We start from the raw sequence: 19,321 nt of genomic DNA, 5'->3' as shown, positions 1-19,321 counted from the left end.
CCAATTGATATCCATTAACTGGGCACAAATTGGGATTGAACATGGGGGAGACTGAAATTCAGGTGCAACAGAAAGCTGCCGCACCTATGATTTTTAGGGCGGTACTTACCGCTGGAACTCCTGGTACCGTAAGTCGATCCATTTTTAGGACATGCCTTGGATTCAGAGCTGGGCTGACTGACTGAAAATTGGTCGGTTGGGCCGTCCGCCGCTGTCATTCAACGTAGTGTCATCACAGCATGTATGCGTCACCACGCGCTCTCCCCTCCGTTAAAGGGAAGAGATTCAATCATTTTTTAACTTTGGCCACTGGGCCGAACCAGGGAGGGTTTCGGTTGGGCCAGCGGCCTGGCACCCAAGATGGGGGGGTACAAGGCTGCTCGTTGGCGGTTCGGCCGAACCGGGGGACAATATTTTGCTGGCCGATCGGCAAGTCGGCTGGCAAAAATGTTTCCATTGCAGCTGCAGCAGTAGGCCCTCCCCTTTAAGGGCGGCCGCGGTGCTGGGCCGCACTCTGCAGCGGTGGTGCACCGGCAAAAAAAACCTGCAGGGGGCACTGCGCGGCGAGGGATTGACGGATTCAGGTGAAAATCGATGGGTAAGTATTTTTTTATTGCTCAACATTGGCGGTGCAACTACTTGGGCATGATGGGGTCCAGGCCGAAAAACCTCTGACCTGAATTTCTGGCCATTTGACCCCAAAGGACGGCCATTTGATTTTTAGGAAAGGCCGCTGCAAACTGGCATTAATGGGTCTCTCTGAGACCCTGAATTTCGGCCCCGGGATGGTCTTGGACTGCGCGATTTTGTAATGCAGCCAATGGTGGATTTTCTCACTGAGTGCTGGTTTCATATTTAACAGCGGACAGAAAGAATGCCACCTCAATCAGAATACATTTTCAGGCAATATGTAATTGTGCAGCGGATAACATTCTTCGGCCCTTCGAGCCTGCTCCACCATTTAATACGATCATGGCTGATCTGATCATGGCTGATCTGATCATGGACTCAGCTCCACTTCCCTGCCCGCTCCCCATAACCCTTTATTCCCATATCGTTCAAAAATCTGTCTATCTCCATCTTAAATATATTCAATGACCCAGCCTCCACAGCTCTCTGGGGCAGAGAATTCCACAGATTGACAACCCTCAGAGAAAAAATTCCTCCTCATCTCAGCTTTAAATGGGCGGCCCCTTATTCTGAGACTATGTCCCCTAGTTCTAGTTTCTTCTGAGTGGAAATATCCTCTGCATCCACCTTGTCAAGCCCCCTCATTATCTTACTTGTTTCGATAAGATCACACCTCATTCTTCTGAACTCCAATGTGTATAAGCCCAACCTACTCAACCTTTCTTCATACGTCAACCCCCTCATCTCCGTAATCAACCAGTGAACCTTCTCTGAACAGCGTCCAATGCATGTGTATCCTTCATTAAATATGGAGACCAAAACTATACGCAGTACTCTAGGTGTGGCCTCACCAATACCCTGTACATTTATAGCAGGACCTCTCTGCTTTTATACACTTGCAATAAAGGCCAACTTTCCATTTGCCTTCCTGATTACTTGCTGTATCTGCATACTAACATTTTGTGTTTCATGCACAAGGACCCCCAGGTCCCTCTGTACTGCAACACTTTGTAATTTTTCTCCATTTAAATTATAATTTGCTTCTCTATTTTTTTCTGCCAAAGTGCATAACCTCACATTTTCCCACATTATACTCCATTTGCCAAATTTTTGGCCACTCACTTAGCCTGTTTATATCCCTTTGCATATTTTGTGTGTCCTCCTCACAATTTGCTTTCCCACCCATCTTTGTATCATCAACAAACTTGGCAACATTACACTTGGTCCCTTCATCCAAGTCATTAATATAGATTGTAAATAGTTGCGGACCCAGCACCGATCCCTGCAGCACCGCACTAGTTACTGTTTGCCAACCGGAAAATGACACATTTATCCCGACTTTCTGTTTTCTGTTTGTAAGCCAACCCTCTATCCATGCTAATATATTGCCCCCAACCCCGTCAACTTTTATCTTGTGCAGTAACCTTTTATGTGGCACCTTATCAAATGTCTTCTGGAAATCCAAATACACCACATCCACTCGTTCCCCCTTATCCATCCTGCTCGTTACATCCTCAAAGAACTGCAGCAAATTTGTCAAACATGATTTCCCCTTCATAAAACCATGCTGACTCTGCTTGATTGAATTATGCTTTCCAAATGTCCCGATACTGTTTCCTTAATAACTGACTCCAGCATTTTCCCAACAACAGATATTAGGCTAACTGGTCTATAGTTTCCTGCTTTTTGTCTGCCTCCTTTTTTAAATAGGGGAGTTACATTTGCGATTTTCCAATCTGCTGGGGCCGCCCAGAATCCAGGGAATTTTGGTAAATTACAAACAATGCATCCAGTATCTCTGCAGCCACTTCTCTCAAGACCCTAGGATGCAAACCATCAGGTCCAGGGGACTTGTCCTCCTTTAGTCCCATTATCTTTCCGAGTACTACTTCTTTCGTGATAGTGATTGTATTAAGTTACTCCCTCCCTTTAGCCCCTTGATTATTCACTATTGGGATGTTTTTAGTGTCTTCTGCTGTGAAGACCGATACAAAATATTTGTTCAACGCCTCCACCATTTCCCTGTTCTCCATTATTAATTCCCCAGTCTTATCCTCTCGTGGACTAACATTTACTTTAGCCAATCTTTTCTTGTTTCACTAACATAAGTGCTGTCAGTTTTCTGTAGTCAGCATTTAAGTAACCAAATTAAATAAAGTATGGTTTCTATTTTCTATCTTGGTGACTTGCCAGTTAATGGATTATTTTTGGAATTGATTGTAATTAATGATCACAGACTTATACGTAAACAGGTTTGTTTCAGAATGACCAACTTCAATTTGAAGCTGACTGACAATGAACCTGAGGTGAACTTTAAAAGTTCCTTTCAGCTGATGGAAGTTCATTGAAGTCCATTTTATGCCTGTGTACAGTAACAGATCATGGGAAGTAAAACTTGGACTAACTCGCATGGAATTCTCCTGCTGGATGACCCAGGGGGATTCAATTCTGTCATTAAATATTGTGTCAACTAATTTGCTGTCATGAAAGCATTGCCATTTTGTTACTAGTTTGTTTATTGTATTGTAAATAACATTATAGATATATATCTGTATTGTGTTATGAGTTTTATGTGAAGGAGCTGTGTGCTGTAATTCATAAACATTGCACTGATTCGATCTTTAAACCCTAGCAGTAGCGATTTACATTTTTTTAATTTACAATCAAATTTTGTTTTAGATTCTGATCTTAAAATTGGCAGAGCTGCCATTTAACACTTGGGTCTCAACACCGAGGCTGTCTTGTTAGTTCAGGATGTTTATAAACTATCCTCTCTTTCAGTGGTCTAAAATGGTTCCTGTAAGTGGATCTTTGTCTCCTACAATCTTTTTTTTTAAAAAAGGTACCTTTTCTGTCCTTATGGAGGTATATACCAAAGGGACTAACAATTATCCCACGTAATAATCTGCTCACTGGATTTAAGTACCACATTGCCAAATTCTCTTCAAAATTGGGGATATTACTCCACAAGCTTAGAGGCTTGCAGATTAAAGAAATCAGTAACATTACTTGACACTAAATCACCACAAGTGTCAGCCTTGGACCACTAGTAGCACTCACTTCTGAGGCAAGCTCCACTCCAGAGACTTGAGCACATAATCTATATGACTTTTCAAAGTGTTGCACTGACACAGGTCTTGCCTTTCTGATGAGATGTTGAACCGAGACCTCACCTGCCTAATGGGGCAGATGTAAACGATGCCACGGAATTCTCACCGCGTCCTGGCCAACAATTAACACTGATCCAACATCAGTAAAATAGATTATCTGGTCATTCATCTCATTGCTGTTTGTGAAAATTGGCTGTCACATTTGCCTACATTTTAACAGCAGCTACAGCTCAAAAGTACTTCATTGGTTGTGAAGCACCTTGCAATGCCCTGAGGGTGTGAAGGATGCTATATAAATGCAAGCTTTCTTCCTTTGAGAAATGTAATAAACAGTAAATATTAAAAGTACAGTAAAGTACAACATAAATATAATTTGTATTAGTAATGGGTCACTTACCCTTACTTAGCACAATACCCATCTCTTTTATTGCCTCCTCGATTCATCCAAACTGCAGACTATTGCTATACTCTCCATCTGTCTACACTTCAACACCATTAAGACCTGTATGAGCTAAAATTTCCTCTAGTTTAATTTCAGCAAAACTGAAGCCTGCTATCTTTGGCTCCTGTCAGTACTTGTGCATCTCTGGTCTTGGCTTCATCAACCTTCTTGCCGACTGCCTCAGGCTGAATCAGGAGATGTCGAACTGCAGTGCAGGTCATAAAATGATCTCTCTAATGTCAAACAGCGTAACTTAGGCTTGTAATATTAAATCATACAGTTCCTTGAATCTTTTGCTTCAAAAACCTAGTACAATATAGCACTTTTGCAGGTCTGTGTGAGTTCTTGCTGCTGCATCCAAGAGTTTTCAGCAACTTGTATCCAAAAGGCAGTTGGGATGGAATTTCTGTTGATGCAGTAGATGTGGGAAGGGTCACTGGGGAGCTCAGAATTTTAATCTCTGATGCATTTAAGAAATGGATAGCAGTGCAAGTTATACCCAACCTTGCCCTCTCCCATTGTCCAGACATACACACACTGCATTAAATGTCACTTCATAGCAACAGGAGTGAGAACTCTGGTTGATTTTCTATATCAAACAAAAACCCGTCAAAATCATTATCTTTGCACAAACTTGGAAGTCATAGACCTCTTATTCAATTTTCAAACATCATGGAATTATTTATCTTTTCGTAAAGTTTTATTAGTTTGCTGAACTATTTCTATACCTGTTCTGACGTCACCCTATTTTTTGGACCCTGTTCCCTGCCAATAGTAACCTGGGGCTTTTGGCTGACAGTTAATTTCACAGAAGCCTGTTTACTGTATTAACTTTGACCCTGCTCTGCCAGGTAGGACACACATTAATGTACATCCTGTCTACCAGGCCACTGTAACACTTTGTTACTGTATAAATGAAGGAATGTCCAACTTTACTTTCTGCAGGGTTCTCATGATCAGCCACTGAGCCCCTGAAGTTAAGGTGGTCGATCAGGACAATCCCCACCGAAATTCAACCCCTTTTATGCTCAAGCCTATCTTAACCTTGGGGTGGTTTACCTTGCCCAACTATAAAAACATGATACATGAGCAAGGTACTCGATCATTTTTGTAGTCAGTTAGAGATTAATATATGTATTAGGTTGGTGAGCAACAACGAAAGTGTTCCTATTTAGTATCTGGGATATGCTGTACCAGAATTAGTGTGTAGTTGTTCACAGACCAATGTGTGGTTTATTTGCAGCTGTAACCAAAATAAATGGTCTATGACTTCAAGTTTGTGCAAAGATAATGATTTTGACGGGTTTTGTTTGATACAGAAAATCAACCAGGGTTCCCACTCTTGTTGCTATGAAGTGATATCTAATGCAGTGTGTGTATGTCTGGCCAATGGGCGAGGACAAGGTTGGGCATAACTTGCTGTCCTTCGCAGTCGACTTGCCAACATTCACTGTCAAAGGTTCATGAATAATGGCCACTTGTGTGAGATTTTGGAGGGTGGGCGGCATCTGTGGAACTGTACCACACTAACGGACTTAACCCCTTCAGGAGAGGAGGGAAGCAAATGGAACAAGAACATTGGAGAGAGATTATTTTAGGGAGCACTTTTTTTTGAAATAAAAATGTCTGCAGAATTCTGGAGAAACAGAAGTGCTGTAAATAATTCTGGGTCCAAAGGAATCAAGTCGGAGTGTGATCGATGCACGGCAATGGAAGCAGAGGAGAGATGTACAACAGAATAGTTAACATGTCACCCAGATTAGTAAAGGAGCTGTTGGAAAATATACAGAGTGACCTAGGGGAGTCTGTCAATAAATCATTGTCTTACCTGAAGCCTCACTGAATTGAAGAAAGAAGCAGTAGAAAGACAACGATTTAAGCCAATGAATGCTTGCTTGTAAAGTTTTTCAACTTTGTCCTGTTTGCCTGTTCTTAGAATTAGGGTGGAAACTTCTCTGCAGCCTCTGATGCTATTTCTGTTGACTGGGTCAGTCAATAGAAGTGAGTTTACCATTGAGGAAGACCAAGGATGCCGTCATTACTCCAGGGGCGTCTAATTACAAGCCACTGCTGTGTCTTCAGTTGCTGCGATATTTGCACCCAGTTGAGCAAGTGATGGGTCTGCCACTTCAGTGTTTGAAGTGAGGAATTGGTCTTTGTAGGTGTGCTGGACCACTTTCATATAGATATGGCATTTATATGGCACCTTTCACAACCTTGATGTCCCAAAGCGCTTTACAACCAATTAAATACTTTTGAAGTTTAGTCACTGTTGTAATGTAGGAACTTCCATAGAGAACCAATACATTGAACTGGTGACCATGTTTGCAGTGCTAAAATAACTTTTGGATCTGCAATGCTGTCTCGTTAAGAGACTGCCTCGCTTACACTATGAAATGTAGATAACGGAGAGTTTTCACATGGTGCACTATTTACAGCACTGGCCAAGTTGAGAACTGAACAACTTCCACCACCCTAATCCACTCTACCCACCCGAAGCATGAGAAGTCCAAGTTTTAGAAAGTCCTGGTTTTGAAACGTGTGAACTGGTTTAGAGTTAGGCTGAATTACATATAGGATTGTAGGATTTATACATAAATATGTATTGCTTCAAGGACAAAAATTTTCCTTTTTCACCCCTGTCTACCCAGCAGTACAGTGATCTTAACATTTCAATCTTTTCAATTCTATTACTGAAGAGTACCTGTAGTAGTGATGCCAAAATGTTAACATTTTTTTCAACCCAGTTTTCGAGTCTCTTGTATGTTTGAAGAGAATGGTACAAATCAATAATTTACACACATTGTAATGTGACTGAACTATGTTGTAAATGGAAAGTTTCACATTTGAATACTTAAAAAAAAATCTTCTCTCTCAACAGTCAGTCCAAGCTTCTGAACACGTGCGAATGGAAGCAGCCTCCATGTTGATAAATAATGTGAAAATGGAATCTTCTGTGCTGCTTAATGATCAAAAAACAGACGCACCAGAGTCTCTAAGCAACATTAAAATGGAACCGCCAGAGGAGCTACTTTCAAACGATGATAACCAGCCACAGACAGAACCCGTTGATTTGTCCGTAAACAAATATAGGACCTCACCAGTAGCACCATTGGTTTCATCTTCGCTTCCAGTTATAACAGCAGCCTCTTCATATTCTTCTTCGGACTTCTCATCTGGGGGACCAATCAATGTTACTTCAGCCATCCCAGCAGTATTATCACCAGGCTCCATCTTGGCCTCGTCTCAGGGGGTTGGAGGTCAGCAGATCCTGCACGTTATACACACTGTGCCATCAATGAATTTACCCAGCAAAATGGGAAACCTCCAGCACATACCTGTGGTTGTCCAGTCATTGCCCGTGGTCTACACAACAGTGCAGCCAGATGGTATAACGTCATCAATCACTGTCCCTCTTATAGGGGATGATGGAAAAAGTGAAGGCGCAGGTGAGGAATTTGATTAAAAACAGCCTGTAATGAACTTGTGCTCTACATCTTCTTTATTGAGTGACCGTATTGATTTAGCAATTGGTTATTTTTCCATATGCAGAGCCATATGACCGATGCTGTGATTGGCTAGCCTTGAGGCATCAATCAGTCAGCTGGAGATTTAGGTAAAACTCACCAACACATGACTGCAGGTTTAGATACAACTGGAACTTGCAGTTGCTGTGTGTAGTTAAGGCATTTTACAAATCAACCCATTCAATCTATAGGAATCCATTCCATTTGTGGACATTGTTGGCTTGTATTTGGTATTTTACTGCAGAACTCCCAACTTAAAGGAAAAGTGGTAGAACAGTCACTCCTTATCTTTGTTGCAGTGACTGCCAAACATTGCAAAGAGGTTGACTTTCATTTTTGCTTGCTGAGTATTCCCTGAAGTATATTGTGCCGCTTTAAGCCATTATAAACCTTGTAATATGCTTTTTGTTAATTCATTGTATAAAGTATTATTATAGATATTTTACTTTAAACTTTTCAGAGCTGACGACATTTAGCAAAAATACATCACTTGCATTATATTAACCCGACATTATGTTTTTTGATGATGGTATAGGAATATTTATCCATATATACCATATTATCCTGCATATTCCACGCGGTTGCCTGACCTGTATTAGTTATTGGTGCAGATGCATCCATTGCACAACCTGTGCAATTGTGTGCTTGAGAAAGCAACTTATTTCTACAAAAAATGAAGATGGATCTGTAAACTGCAATAGTTTTTGTGTAACTCTGTGAAAGAAAAACAGTCTCCCTCTGATCACCAGCCAATGAAACATTAGCATTACGTCAATGATGGCTCAGTGGGTTTATTCAGTAAATAGTGGAGCATAGACTGAGAACGTCCCAGGTTCAAATCCCAGGCTCATTTAAGCAACTGTGCTTGTGCGTTGGTCCATGTCCTGGGTTAGAGAAAGGAAAAATAGGTCAGGGTTCTTGTCAAGTGAGACAGGATCGGTTTTGGCAATGGTTGAATATCCTATTTAACTCTCCGTCAAGATGTACTACATGAAGCATTTGAATTCAGCTTTAAGAAATCTGGAAATAAAAAGCTAGTATCAGTAAGAGTGACTATGAAGCTGTTGGGTTGTCGTTTAAAACCCCAACAAGTTCACTAATTTCCTTAAAGAAAGACTTGTATTTAAAGAAAGAACTGCATTTATATAGAGCCTTTCACGACCTCAGGACATTCCAAAGTGCTTTACAGCCAATGAAGTACTTTTGGAGTGTAGTCACTGTTGTAGTGTAGGAAACACGGCAGCCAATTTTGTACACAGCAAGTTCCCACAAATAGCAATGTGGTAATGACCAGATAATCAGTTTTTAGTGACGTTGTTTTGAGGGATAAATATTGGCCAGAACACAGGGATAACTTCCCTGCTCTTCAAATTAGTGCCATGTTATCTTTTACATTCACCTGAGAGAGCATCCTTACCTGGCCTGGCCTTGATGTGACTCCACTCCCACACTAATGTGTTTGACTGTGAAGTGAATTAGAAAGCCACTCAGTTGTATCAGATCCAGCTACCAGGGCCTCAAGAAGTGGGCCCACCTGGCAATAAATGCCAGCCTTGGTAGTGATGCACACATGTCAAGAATGATTAATTAAAAAAATGGGCATGGTGCCAGTTGTCACCTGTCTCTTGTGGAACCATACCCTAATAAAGAGGTGTTTTTATAATGCAGATTCAAAGATTGCACATGCTCCATACTTTAATCTTTACTTTTTCCTCTTCCCTATTTGGTTTTCTCCTCTTGCCGGATGTTCCCTGGTTCCTCTGGTTAGAGCAGGTGGCTTGATCCCAGACTACTAGAAAGTCGAGCAGCTCAGTAACATTCTGTATCTGGTTAATTTATGCGCGGAGTCACGTATAGAGCCTGAGGCCGTGATTTTGCCTACTGAGGCGGGTCCAGCGCGACCGGGGTAGATGGAGGCTTGTGCCCCCGCTCCCGGCTCCATCCTGCTCTGTGACGAGAATTGGACTTTGATTAGGCTTGTTAAGCCCGCCCTGCAACGTTCCCGGCCAATTAAAAGGAAGTGGGTCTGATGACGTCATTTGATGACACACCAGCCGGTTTCCTTAAAGGGACCGTGCCCACATTGATTTTGACAGTTGTGTCTACAGCATTGAGGTGTTGCAAACACTGACGAGCACTGCACCAAGGTGCACGGTTGCACCCAGGCTCTCCCATCACTCCCTCCAGATGCTTATGGAGGGAGTCACAGTACGCAGGGAGGTTCTCTTCCCTTTCAATGGGCGAAAGGGACGTCTCCAGGAGACCAACGCAGCCTGGTTGCACATTGCACAAAAGACAAGCAGGGATGTCGACAGGAGGACCTGGCTGCAGTGGAGCAAACCTTTCAATGATCTCAGTAGATCACAAAATGTTACTGCAAAGCCACACCCAACCTCATCCTGCTGTGCCACTCATCACATCCCCATCACTCTGCCTTCCCTCCTCTATCCCTGCACATCCTTACTCAACTTACCTTGCACCTCCACCCATCCCTCTCTCTCTAGCTACATTATCACTTTCCCAACTCACGAGCCACCCCTCTAACTCGCCCTCATCCTTGTCCAATCATACCAACTAACAACACACAAGGGTAGGGACTCTGGTCTTTTAGCCAATGTTCATGTAAAGCTTCTGTTAATGTGTTGTCAATCATTGAAATCTTTATTTTCAACACATTGCCTTCTTGGATCGATTTGTGTGCTGCACCTTTGGAAGTGGCTTTGTGAGTTGCAGTGAATGGTGAGACATAATGGTACCCCCCATAATGGTGATGAGTGTGAAAGGAATGGCTTGGGCATTGCAGGGATGCTTTATAAGAACATAAGAAAATAAGAAATAGGAGCAGGAGTAGGCCATACGGCCCCTCGAGCCTGCTCCGCCTTTCAATACGACCATGGCTGATTCGATCATGGACTCTGGTCCACCTCCCTGCCCGCTTCCCATAACCCCTTATTCCCTTATCATTTAAGAAACTGTCTATTTCTGTCTTAAATTTATTCAATGTCCTGGCTTCCACAGCTCTGAGGCAGTGAGTTCCACAGATTAATAACCCTCAGAGAAGAAATTTCTCCTCATCTCAGTTTTAAATGGGGCGGTCCTTTATTCTAAGATCATGCCCTCTAGTTCTAGTCTCCCCTATCAGTGGAAACATCCTCTCTGCATCCACCTTGTCAAGTCCCCTCATTCTTCTGAATTCCAATGAGTAGAGACCCAACCTACTCAACCTTTCCTCATAAGGTTAATTCCGGAGATGAGGGGGTTGTCTTGTGAACCTTCTGAACTGCCTCCAAAGCAAGTATATCCTTTTGTAAATATGGAAACCAAAATTGCACACGGTATTCCAGGTGTGGCCTCACCAATACTCCGTACAGCTGTAGCAAGACTTCCCTGCTTTTATACTCCATCCCTTTTGCGATAAAGGCCAAGATTCCATTGGCCTTCCTGATCACTTGCTATACCTGCATACTAACCTTTTGTGTTTCATGCACAAGTACCCCCAGGTCCCGCTTTACTGCAGCACTTTGCAATCTCTCTCCATTTAAATAATAACCTGCTCTTTGATTTTTTTTTTCTGCCAAAGTGCATGACCTCACACTTTCCAACATTATACTCCATCTGCCAAATTTTTGCCCACTCACTTAGCCTGTCTATGTCCTTCTGCAGATTTTTTGTGTCTTCCTCGCATATTGCTTTTCCTCCCATCTTTGTATCATCAGCAAACTTGGCTACATTACACTCGGTCCCTTCTTTCAAGTCGTTAATATAGATTGTAAATAGTTGGGGTCCCAGCACTGATCCCTGCGGCACACCTCTAGTTACTGATTGCCAACCAGAGAATGAACCATTTATCCCGACTCTGTTTTCTGTTCGTTAGCCAATCCTCTATCCATGCTAATATATTACCCCCAACCCCTTGAACTTTTATCGTGTGCAGTAACCTTTTATGTGACACCTTGTCAAATGCCTTCTGGAAGTCCAAATACACCACATAGAAATATAGAAACATAGAAAATAGGTGCAGGAGTAGGCCATTCGGCCCTTCGAGCCTGCACCGCCATTCAATGAGTTCATGGCTGAACATGCAACTTCAGTACCCCATTCCTGCTTTCTCGCCATACCCCTTGATCCCCCTAGTAGTAAGGACTACATCTAACTCCTTTTTGAATATATTTAGTGAATTGGCCTCAACAACTTTGTGGGAGAGAATTCCACAGGTTCACCACTCTCTGGGTGAAGAAGTTTCTCCTCATCTCAGTCCTAAATGGCTTACCCCTTATCCTTAGACTGTGACCCCTGGTTCTGGACTTCCCCAACATTGGGAACATTCTTCCTGCATCTAACCTGTCTAAACCCGTCAGAATTTTAAACGTTTCTATGAGATCTCCTCTCATTCTTTTGAACTCCAGTGAATGCAAGCCCATTTGATCCAGTCTTTCTTGATAGGTCAGTCCCGCCATCCTGGGAATCAGTCTGGTGGACCTTCGCTGCACTTCCTCAATAGCAAGAATGTCCTTCCTCAAGTTAAGAGACCAAAATTGTACACAATACTCCAGGTGTGGCCTCACCAAAGGCCCTGTACAACTGTAGTAACAGCTCCCTGCCCCTGTACTCAAATCCCTTTGCTATGAAGGTCAACATGCCATTTGCTTTCTTAACTGCCTGCTGTACCTGCCATGCCAACCTTCAATGACTGATGTACCATGACACCCAGATCTCGTTGCATCTCCCCTTTTCCTAATCTGTCACCATTCAGATAATAGTCTGTCTCTCTGTTTTGACCACCAAAGTGGATAACCTCACATTTATCCACATTATACTTCATCTGCCATGCATTTGCCCACTCACCTAACCTATCCAAGTCACTCTGCAGCCTCATAGCATCCTCCTCACAGCTCACACTGCCACCCAACTTAGTGTCATCTGCAAATTTGGAGATCCACTAGTTCCCCCTTATCCACCCTAATTGTTACATCCTCAAAGAATTCCTGCAAATTTGTCAAACATGACTTCCCCTTCGTCTTAAGAGAAGCAGCGGCAGGGATTGTGGATGCATTGGTTGTAATTTACCAAAATTCCCTGGATTCTGGGGGGATTCTGAGGAGATCCCAGCAGATTGGAAAACTGCAAATGTAACTCCCCTATTTAAAAAAAAATAAGGAGGCAGACAAAAAGCAGGAAACTATAGACCAGTTAGCCTAACATCTGTGGTTGGGAAAATGTTGGAATCCATTATTAAAGAAGCAGTAGCAGGACATTTGGAAAAGCAAAATTCAGTCAGGCAGAGTCAGCATCGATTTATGAAGGGGAAGTCGTGTTTGACAAATTTGCTGGAGTTCTTTAAGGATGTAACGATCAGGGTAGATAAAGGGAACCAGTGGATGTGGTGTATTTGGACTTCCAGAAGGCATTTGACAAGGTGCCACATAAAGGTTACTGCACAAGATAAAAGTTCATGGGTTGGGGGTAATATATTAGCATGGATAGAGGATTGGCTAACTAACAGAACAGAGAGTCGGGATAAATGGTTCATTCTCTGGCAACCAGTAACTAGTGGGGTGCCGCAGGGATCAGTGCTGGGACCCCAACTATTTACAATCTATATAAACGACTTGGAAGAAGGGACTGAGTGTAACGTAGCCAAATTTGCTGACCGTATAAAGATGGGAGGAAAAGCAATGTGTGAGAAGGACACACAAAATCTGCAAAAGGACAGACAGGCTAAGTGAGTGGGCAAAAATTTGTTAGATGGAGTAAAATGTTGGAAAGTGTGAGGTCATGCACTTTGGCAGAAAAAAAAAATCAAAGAGCAAGTTATTATTTAAATGGAGAAAGATTGCAAAGTGCTGCAGTACAGCAGGACCTGGGGGTACTTGTGCATGAAACACAAAAGGATAGTATGCAGGTACGGCAAGTGATCAGGAAGGCCAATGGTATCTTGGCCTTTATTGCAAAGGGGATGGAGTATAAAAGCAGGGAAGTCTTACAGCTATGGAAGGTATTGGTGAGGCCACACCTGGAATATTACGTGCAGTTTTGGTTTCCATATTTACAAAAGGATATACTTGCTTTGGAGGCAGTTCAGAGAAGGTTCACCAGATTGATTCCAGGGATGGGGGAGTTGATATGAGGGTAGGTTGGGCCTCTACTCATTGGAGTTCAGAAGAATGAGAGGTGATCTTATCGAAACGTATAAGATTATGAGGGGGCTTGACAAGGTGGCTACAGAGAGGATGTTTCCACTGATAGGGTGAGACTAGAACTGGAGGACATGATTTTAGAATAAGGGGTCACCCATTTAAAACAGAGATGAGGAGGAATTTCTTCTGAGGGTTGTAAATCTGTGGAATTTGCTGCCTTGGAGAGCTGTGGAAGCTGGGACATTGGGCCCAAGTTTCGGCCTCAGTTGCTCCTGATTTTTTTGGAGCAACTGGTGTAGAACGGAGTATCTTAGAAATTTAAATTCTCGGCATTTAGTTTGCTCCAGTTCTAGTCAGTTAGAACAGTTTCACTTTGGAACAGAATTTTTTTTTAAAAAGAGGGCATGTCCGGCCACTTACACCTGTTTTCAAAGTTTCGGCAGTGAAAACATACTCCAAACTAACTTAGAATGGAGTAAGTGAAGATTTTTGTACGCTTGAAAAAACCTTGTCTACACTTTAGAAAATCAGGCGTAGGTTACAAATTAGGCGTAGGGAATGCGGGGGGGGGGAAGGGAAGTCATTAAATTCTACAATCAATCCTTAGTTATACTTATACAAATATTATTCAAATAAATCCAACCTGAATAAAAATTTATAAACCATGTTCCTACCTGTGTGAAACAGCAGCAGCCTTCGAGTTGCTGTGCTTCAGGCAGGCCTTTCATGTTGGAGACAGGCAGAGGGGTGTGGCGTCAGTGTCTCGACGGCAAGCAGCCTTCGAGCTGAGCTGCTGTGCTGCAGGCAGGCCTTCATTCTGTCAGTGGCTGGCCGGCAGCCGAAGGATCAACACCGGACGCATGCAGCTTTTCAAGGGGGTTGAGGCCATTCGGCCATGGGATAGGAGCGGCGTCAGTGGCTGGCCGGCAGCCGAGTCCTTTTAAAAATGCCGAGTGCCAATGTTTGTTTGACACTGTACGTGCGCGCATGCTCCCAACGCGCACGCGCAGGGTTTCCGGCACCACGTTGGCTCATTTAAATTGGACCCGCCCCCCACTACTTACAGAATCGGCGCGAGTGTTTGGCTCCGTCCCCCGCTGTGAAGAGCGCGCTGCACCAAGCTGAGATCGAGCTCCGAGGAGCCGGAGAATATCAAAGTTATTTTCTAGCGCACTTTTAGGCGCGAAGAACAGGCGTCCAGCAGCTCGGAGGTGCGCCGTTATGCCGAAACTTGGGGCCATTGTCTATTTCTGCCTTAAATTTATTCTGTTTCTTGAGCGATAAGGGGATTAGGGGTTATAGGGAGCGGGCTGGGAAGTGGAGCTGAGTCCATGATCAGATCAGCCATGATCTTATTGAATGGCGGAGCAGGCTCGAGGGGCCATATGGCCTACTCCTGCTCCTATTTCTTATGTTCTTAGTAGTCCTAGAATCCCCAACCAGGGGAAATAGTTTCTCTCTATCTACCCTATCTGTTCCCCTTAATATCTTGAAAACTTCAATTAGATCACCCCATAACCTTCTAAATTCCAAAAATATGCTAATTTGTGCAATCTCTCCTTGTAACTTAACCCTTGAAGTCCAAATATCTTTCTGTTAAACCTACACTACACTCCCTCCAAGGTCAATATAAATATATCCTTCCTAAGTTGTGGTACCCAGAACTGCTCACAGTATTCCAGGTGTGGTCTAACCAGGATTTTGTCTAGCTGCAGCATAATTTCTACTCCCTTGTATTCTAGTCCACTAGATATAAAGGCCAGCATCCCATTAGTCTTTTTGATTATTTTCTGTATCTGTTCGTGACATTTTAATCTATGTACCTGGAGCCCCAAGTCCCTTTGAACCTCCACTGTTACTCGCCTTTCACTTTCGTGAACCGCTGCAGTCCATGTGGTGAAGGTATTCCCATAGCGCTGTTAGGGAGGGAGTTCCAGGGTTTTGACCCAGTGATTATAAAGGAACGGTGATATATTTCCAAGTCAGGATGGTGTGCGACTTGGAGGGGAACTTGGAGGTGATGCTATTTTCATGTGCCTGCTACTGTTGTCCTTCTAGATGGTAGAGGTTTGCGGGTTTGGGAGGTGTTATCGAAGAAGCCTTGGCAAGTTGCTGCAATGCATCTTGTAGATGGTACACATTGCAGCCACGGTGTGCCGGAGATGGAGGGAGTGAATGTTTAAGATGGTGGATTGGGTGTCAATCAAGTGGGCTGCTTTGTCCTGGATGGTGTCGAGCTTCTTGAGTGTTGTTGGAGTTGCACTCATCCAGGCAAGTGGAGACTATTCCATCACACTCTTAACCTGTGCCTTATAGATCGTGGAAAGGCTTTGGGGAGTCGGGAGGTGAGACACTCGCCACAGAATACCCAGCCTCTGACCTGCTCTTGTGGCCACAGTATTTATGTAACTGGTCCAGTTAAGTTTCTGGTCAATGAATGGTGACCCCCCAGGATTCGGTGATGGTATTGCTGTTCAATGTCAAGGGGAGGTGGTTAGACTCTCGCTTGTTGGAGATAGTCATTGCCTGGCACTTGTGTGGCACGACTGTTACTTGTCACTTTTCAGCCCAAGCCTGAATGTTGTCCAGGTCTTGCTGCATGCGGGCACGGACTGCTTCATTATCTGAGGAGTTGCGAGTGGAACTGAACACAGTGCAGTCGTCAGTCATGTGCAGAACATCCCCACTTCTGCCCTAATGATGGAGGGAAGGTCATTGATGAAGCAGCTGAAGATGGTTGGGCCTAGAACACTGCCCTGAGGAACTCCTGCAGCGAGGACCTCTGGGGCTGAGATGATTGGTCTCCAACAACTACAACCAAATACAAGACTTCATTCTACTTTGAAAGTCCAGCTTTGTTGTCGATATACATTTTTTTAAACAGAGGCTGTACCTATTTTTTGTTTAAATATGCACATTGTAATTGTAGTAATTTTGCAAAACTTTGTAGCCATTTCAAAATATCGCACCTTAATTTCTATTTCAAGTTGTTTTTGAGTTGTAATTGCTGGGAGTTACCCTACTTGCAAACTACAATGTGCTTAAATATGGGCGTGTGTTTTCTTCTGGTGGTAATAGGTACAGCTGCAGTGTGCTAGAGACTGTTATAATTATCAGTTACTACAAGACTTTACATTTCAAATTTATATTTTGGGCAGAAACCACCAATGCACTACACTGTACTGATATGTACTACTGAAGGCCTGTTTACTGAACTCTGACCTATAGTTGACCTTAATACCCCTGGATCAGGGTGGGGAAAGAAAAAAGGGTTTCTGCTCCTAATTGTTTGCTAGGGATGTGTCGGCTTTGACTCCGTGGTAGCACGCTTTCCTCTGCGTCAGAATGTCATGGGTTCAAAATCTCACTCCAGAGACTTGAGCACATAACCTAGACTGACATCCAATCCGGTGCAATACTTGAGGGTGCTGCACTGTCCGAGGGGCCGACTTTTGGATGAGACATTAAACGGAGGTGCAATCTCTGTGCTCAGATGGGTGTAAAAGTACCCATGGTACTGTTGAAGGAAAAGCAGTTCTCCTGATGTCCTGGCCACCATTCCTTCCTCAACCTTGTCTTTTATTTATTGTGGGATCTTGCTATCTGCAAATTGGCTGCTGTGTTTGTTAACGTTACAAAGCTGACTACAATTCAAAAATTCCTCATTGGCTGTGGTGCGTTGGGATGTCCTAAGGCCCTGTTGGGTGTTGAGGCTGTTAACACTTGGACCAAGAGTTTCCGCACAAATTGCACTCAAAATTACGCTAGTTTTAAGAAGAGATTTTTTTTTTTAGCTCAAGTTTCCATTCACATTCAGTTGCATATCGCTGAATGTAAAATCTTCTATGAACCAGTGCAATTGGGCAGCCTTTTACAATATGATTGAAAAAAAAACACGTTACATTGAAAAATATTCCGTGATATATTTGAGTGGTAACCTGGTGCAATTTGATTAATACAGCTCAAAATGGGTTTATCACAAAAAATAAGCATTTTAAATCGGTGTCTAGTCCATCACCTGTGAGTAACCTGATTATAAATGACTGAAAATGACTTTAATGTGAATGGTTCCATATAGTTTTAGTGTACAGATTACATTCGCATCAGTTTCTTAGTAAATTCAAAGCATTTTAGTATTTTAAAGCTTTTTAAAAAATGCCCCTTCATGTCCTTTGCCTTAAAAAAAAAGCTTTATTTTTCGAGCCTCCTCAAAGGCCTGCAAACAGGTGCAATTGTTGGAAATGAATAGCGATTAATTCGATCTGGGCACATGCACTGTTTTGTGGCCACTTCCAGTGCAATGTTCATTAAACTAGCGCAAAAGATCGTGGAAACTCTATTTGCACCGGACATAATTTGCGCTTGAAATTCCCTGATCTTTTGCGCTGGTTTGGCTGATTTCAGGCAAATTGCGTTGAAAAAACTAGAGGAATTTCCAGACCTTAGTGACTAGTCTCACACATGAAGAATAGTCTAATGACTAAGATACTAGAGGGTAGCCAGTAAATATGGGCTTTAGACTAGTAATACCATGCTACCTGGCTAAAACCAGTAGCTGTAGAGTGGTCCAGAATTATACTGTATAGCTAAGACTGCACTTTTATAAAGTACTCATGAGATACAACAGGCCACCTCAGCTCCTGTTTAACCTGATTTTGTATTCGAATAGAGTTATATTTCACCTAATGTGGTGTGATATGACCTTCTGATTCCCGAGTTCTACTGCCATTTCAAATGTCAATGTGCACCCAAAACCATGGTGCATTGATGCACAATTGGCATTATAACTATAACCTCACACCAGAATCAGTCAATACTTTCAGGAGAGGACAGTAGAAAATTGGGAGGGAAGTGAGACATTTTGGAGGGGCGGGAAGGAAGAGTATGAAGCACAGCTTGCTATGTTTGAAGAACTGAATGTGCTTAAACTTTTAGCCTAAATAATTTGTAAACTAAAAATACCTGGTATCACTGGCCAACTTCCACCTCCGTAACATCACCCATCACTGTCCCTGCATCAGCATGTGTGCTGCTGAAATCCTCATCCATGCCTTTGTTACCTCGAGACTTGACTATTCCAATGCTCTCCTGGCCAGTCTCCCATTTTCCACCCTCCATTTACTTGAGCCCATCCAAAACTCTGCTGCCCGTATTCTAACTCGCACTAAGTCCCGATCACCCATCACCCCTGTGCTCGCTGACCTACATTGCTTCCTAGTCGGGCAATGCCTCGATTTAAAAATTCTCACCCTTGTTTTCAAATCTTCCATGGCCTCGCCCCTCCCTATCTCTGTCATCTCCTCCAGCCCCGCAACCCCCAGAAATTGCTGCGCTTTTCTAATTCTGGCCTCCAGCACATCCCCGATTTTTAATTGCTCCACCATTGGTGGCCAAGGCCCTCAGCTCTGAAATTCCCTCCCTAACTCACTCTGCCTCTCTACCCCTCTCTCTTCCTTTCAGATATCTCATGTGGCT

At 43.2% G+C, this 19,321-nt stretch overlaps 1 protein-coding gene across 3 annotated transcripts in view; it reads left to right on the top strand.

The window, feature by feature from the left end:
- The window catches only part of LOC139265696 (Krueppel-like factor 8), a 217,055-nt gene that overhangs the window by 144,749 nt on the left and 52,985 nt on the right, over positions 1-19,321 (top strand). For all 3 annotated transcript variants that reach the window (XM_070882945.1, XM_070882946.1, XM_070882947.1), the window contains one exon: positions 7,064-7,631. In XM_070882945.1, coding sequence (XP_070739046.1) covers positions 7,064-7,631 — 568 coding nt within the window. The remainder of the gene's footprint in view (positions 1-7,063; positions 7,632-19,321) is intronic.

Source organism: Pristiophorus japonicus, chromosome 6 (assembly GCF_044704955.1).
Source record: "Pristiophorus japonicus isolate sPriJap1 chromosome 6, sPriJap1.hap1, whole genome shotgun sequence".
NCBI classification, from domain to species: Eukaryota; Metazoa; Chordata; class Chondrichthyes; family Pristiophoridae; genus Pristiophorus; species Pristiophorus japonicus.
The sequence above is the reverse complement of the archived record's forward strand: the minus strand, read 5'-3'. Positions and strand labels throughout refer to the sequence as shown.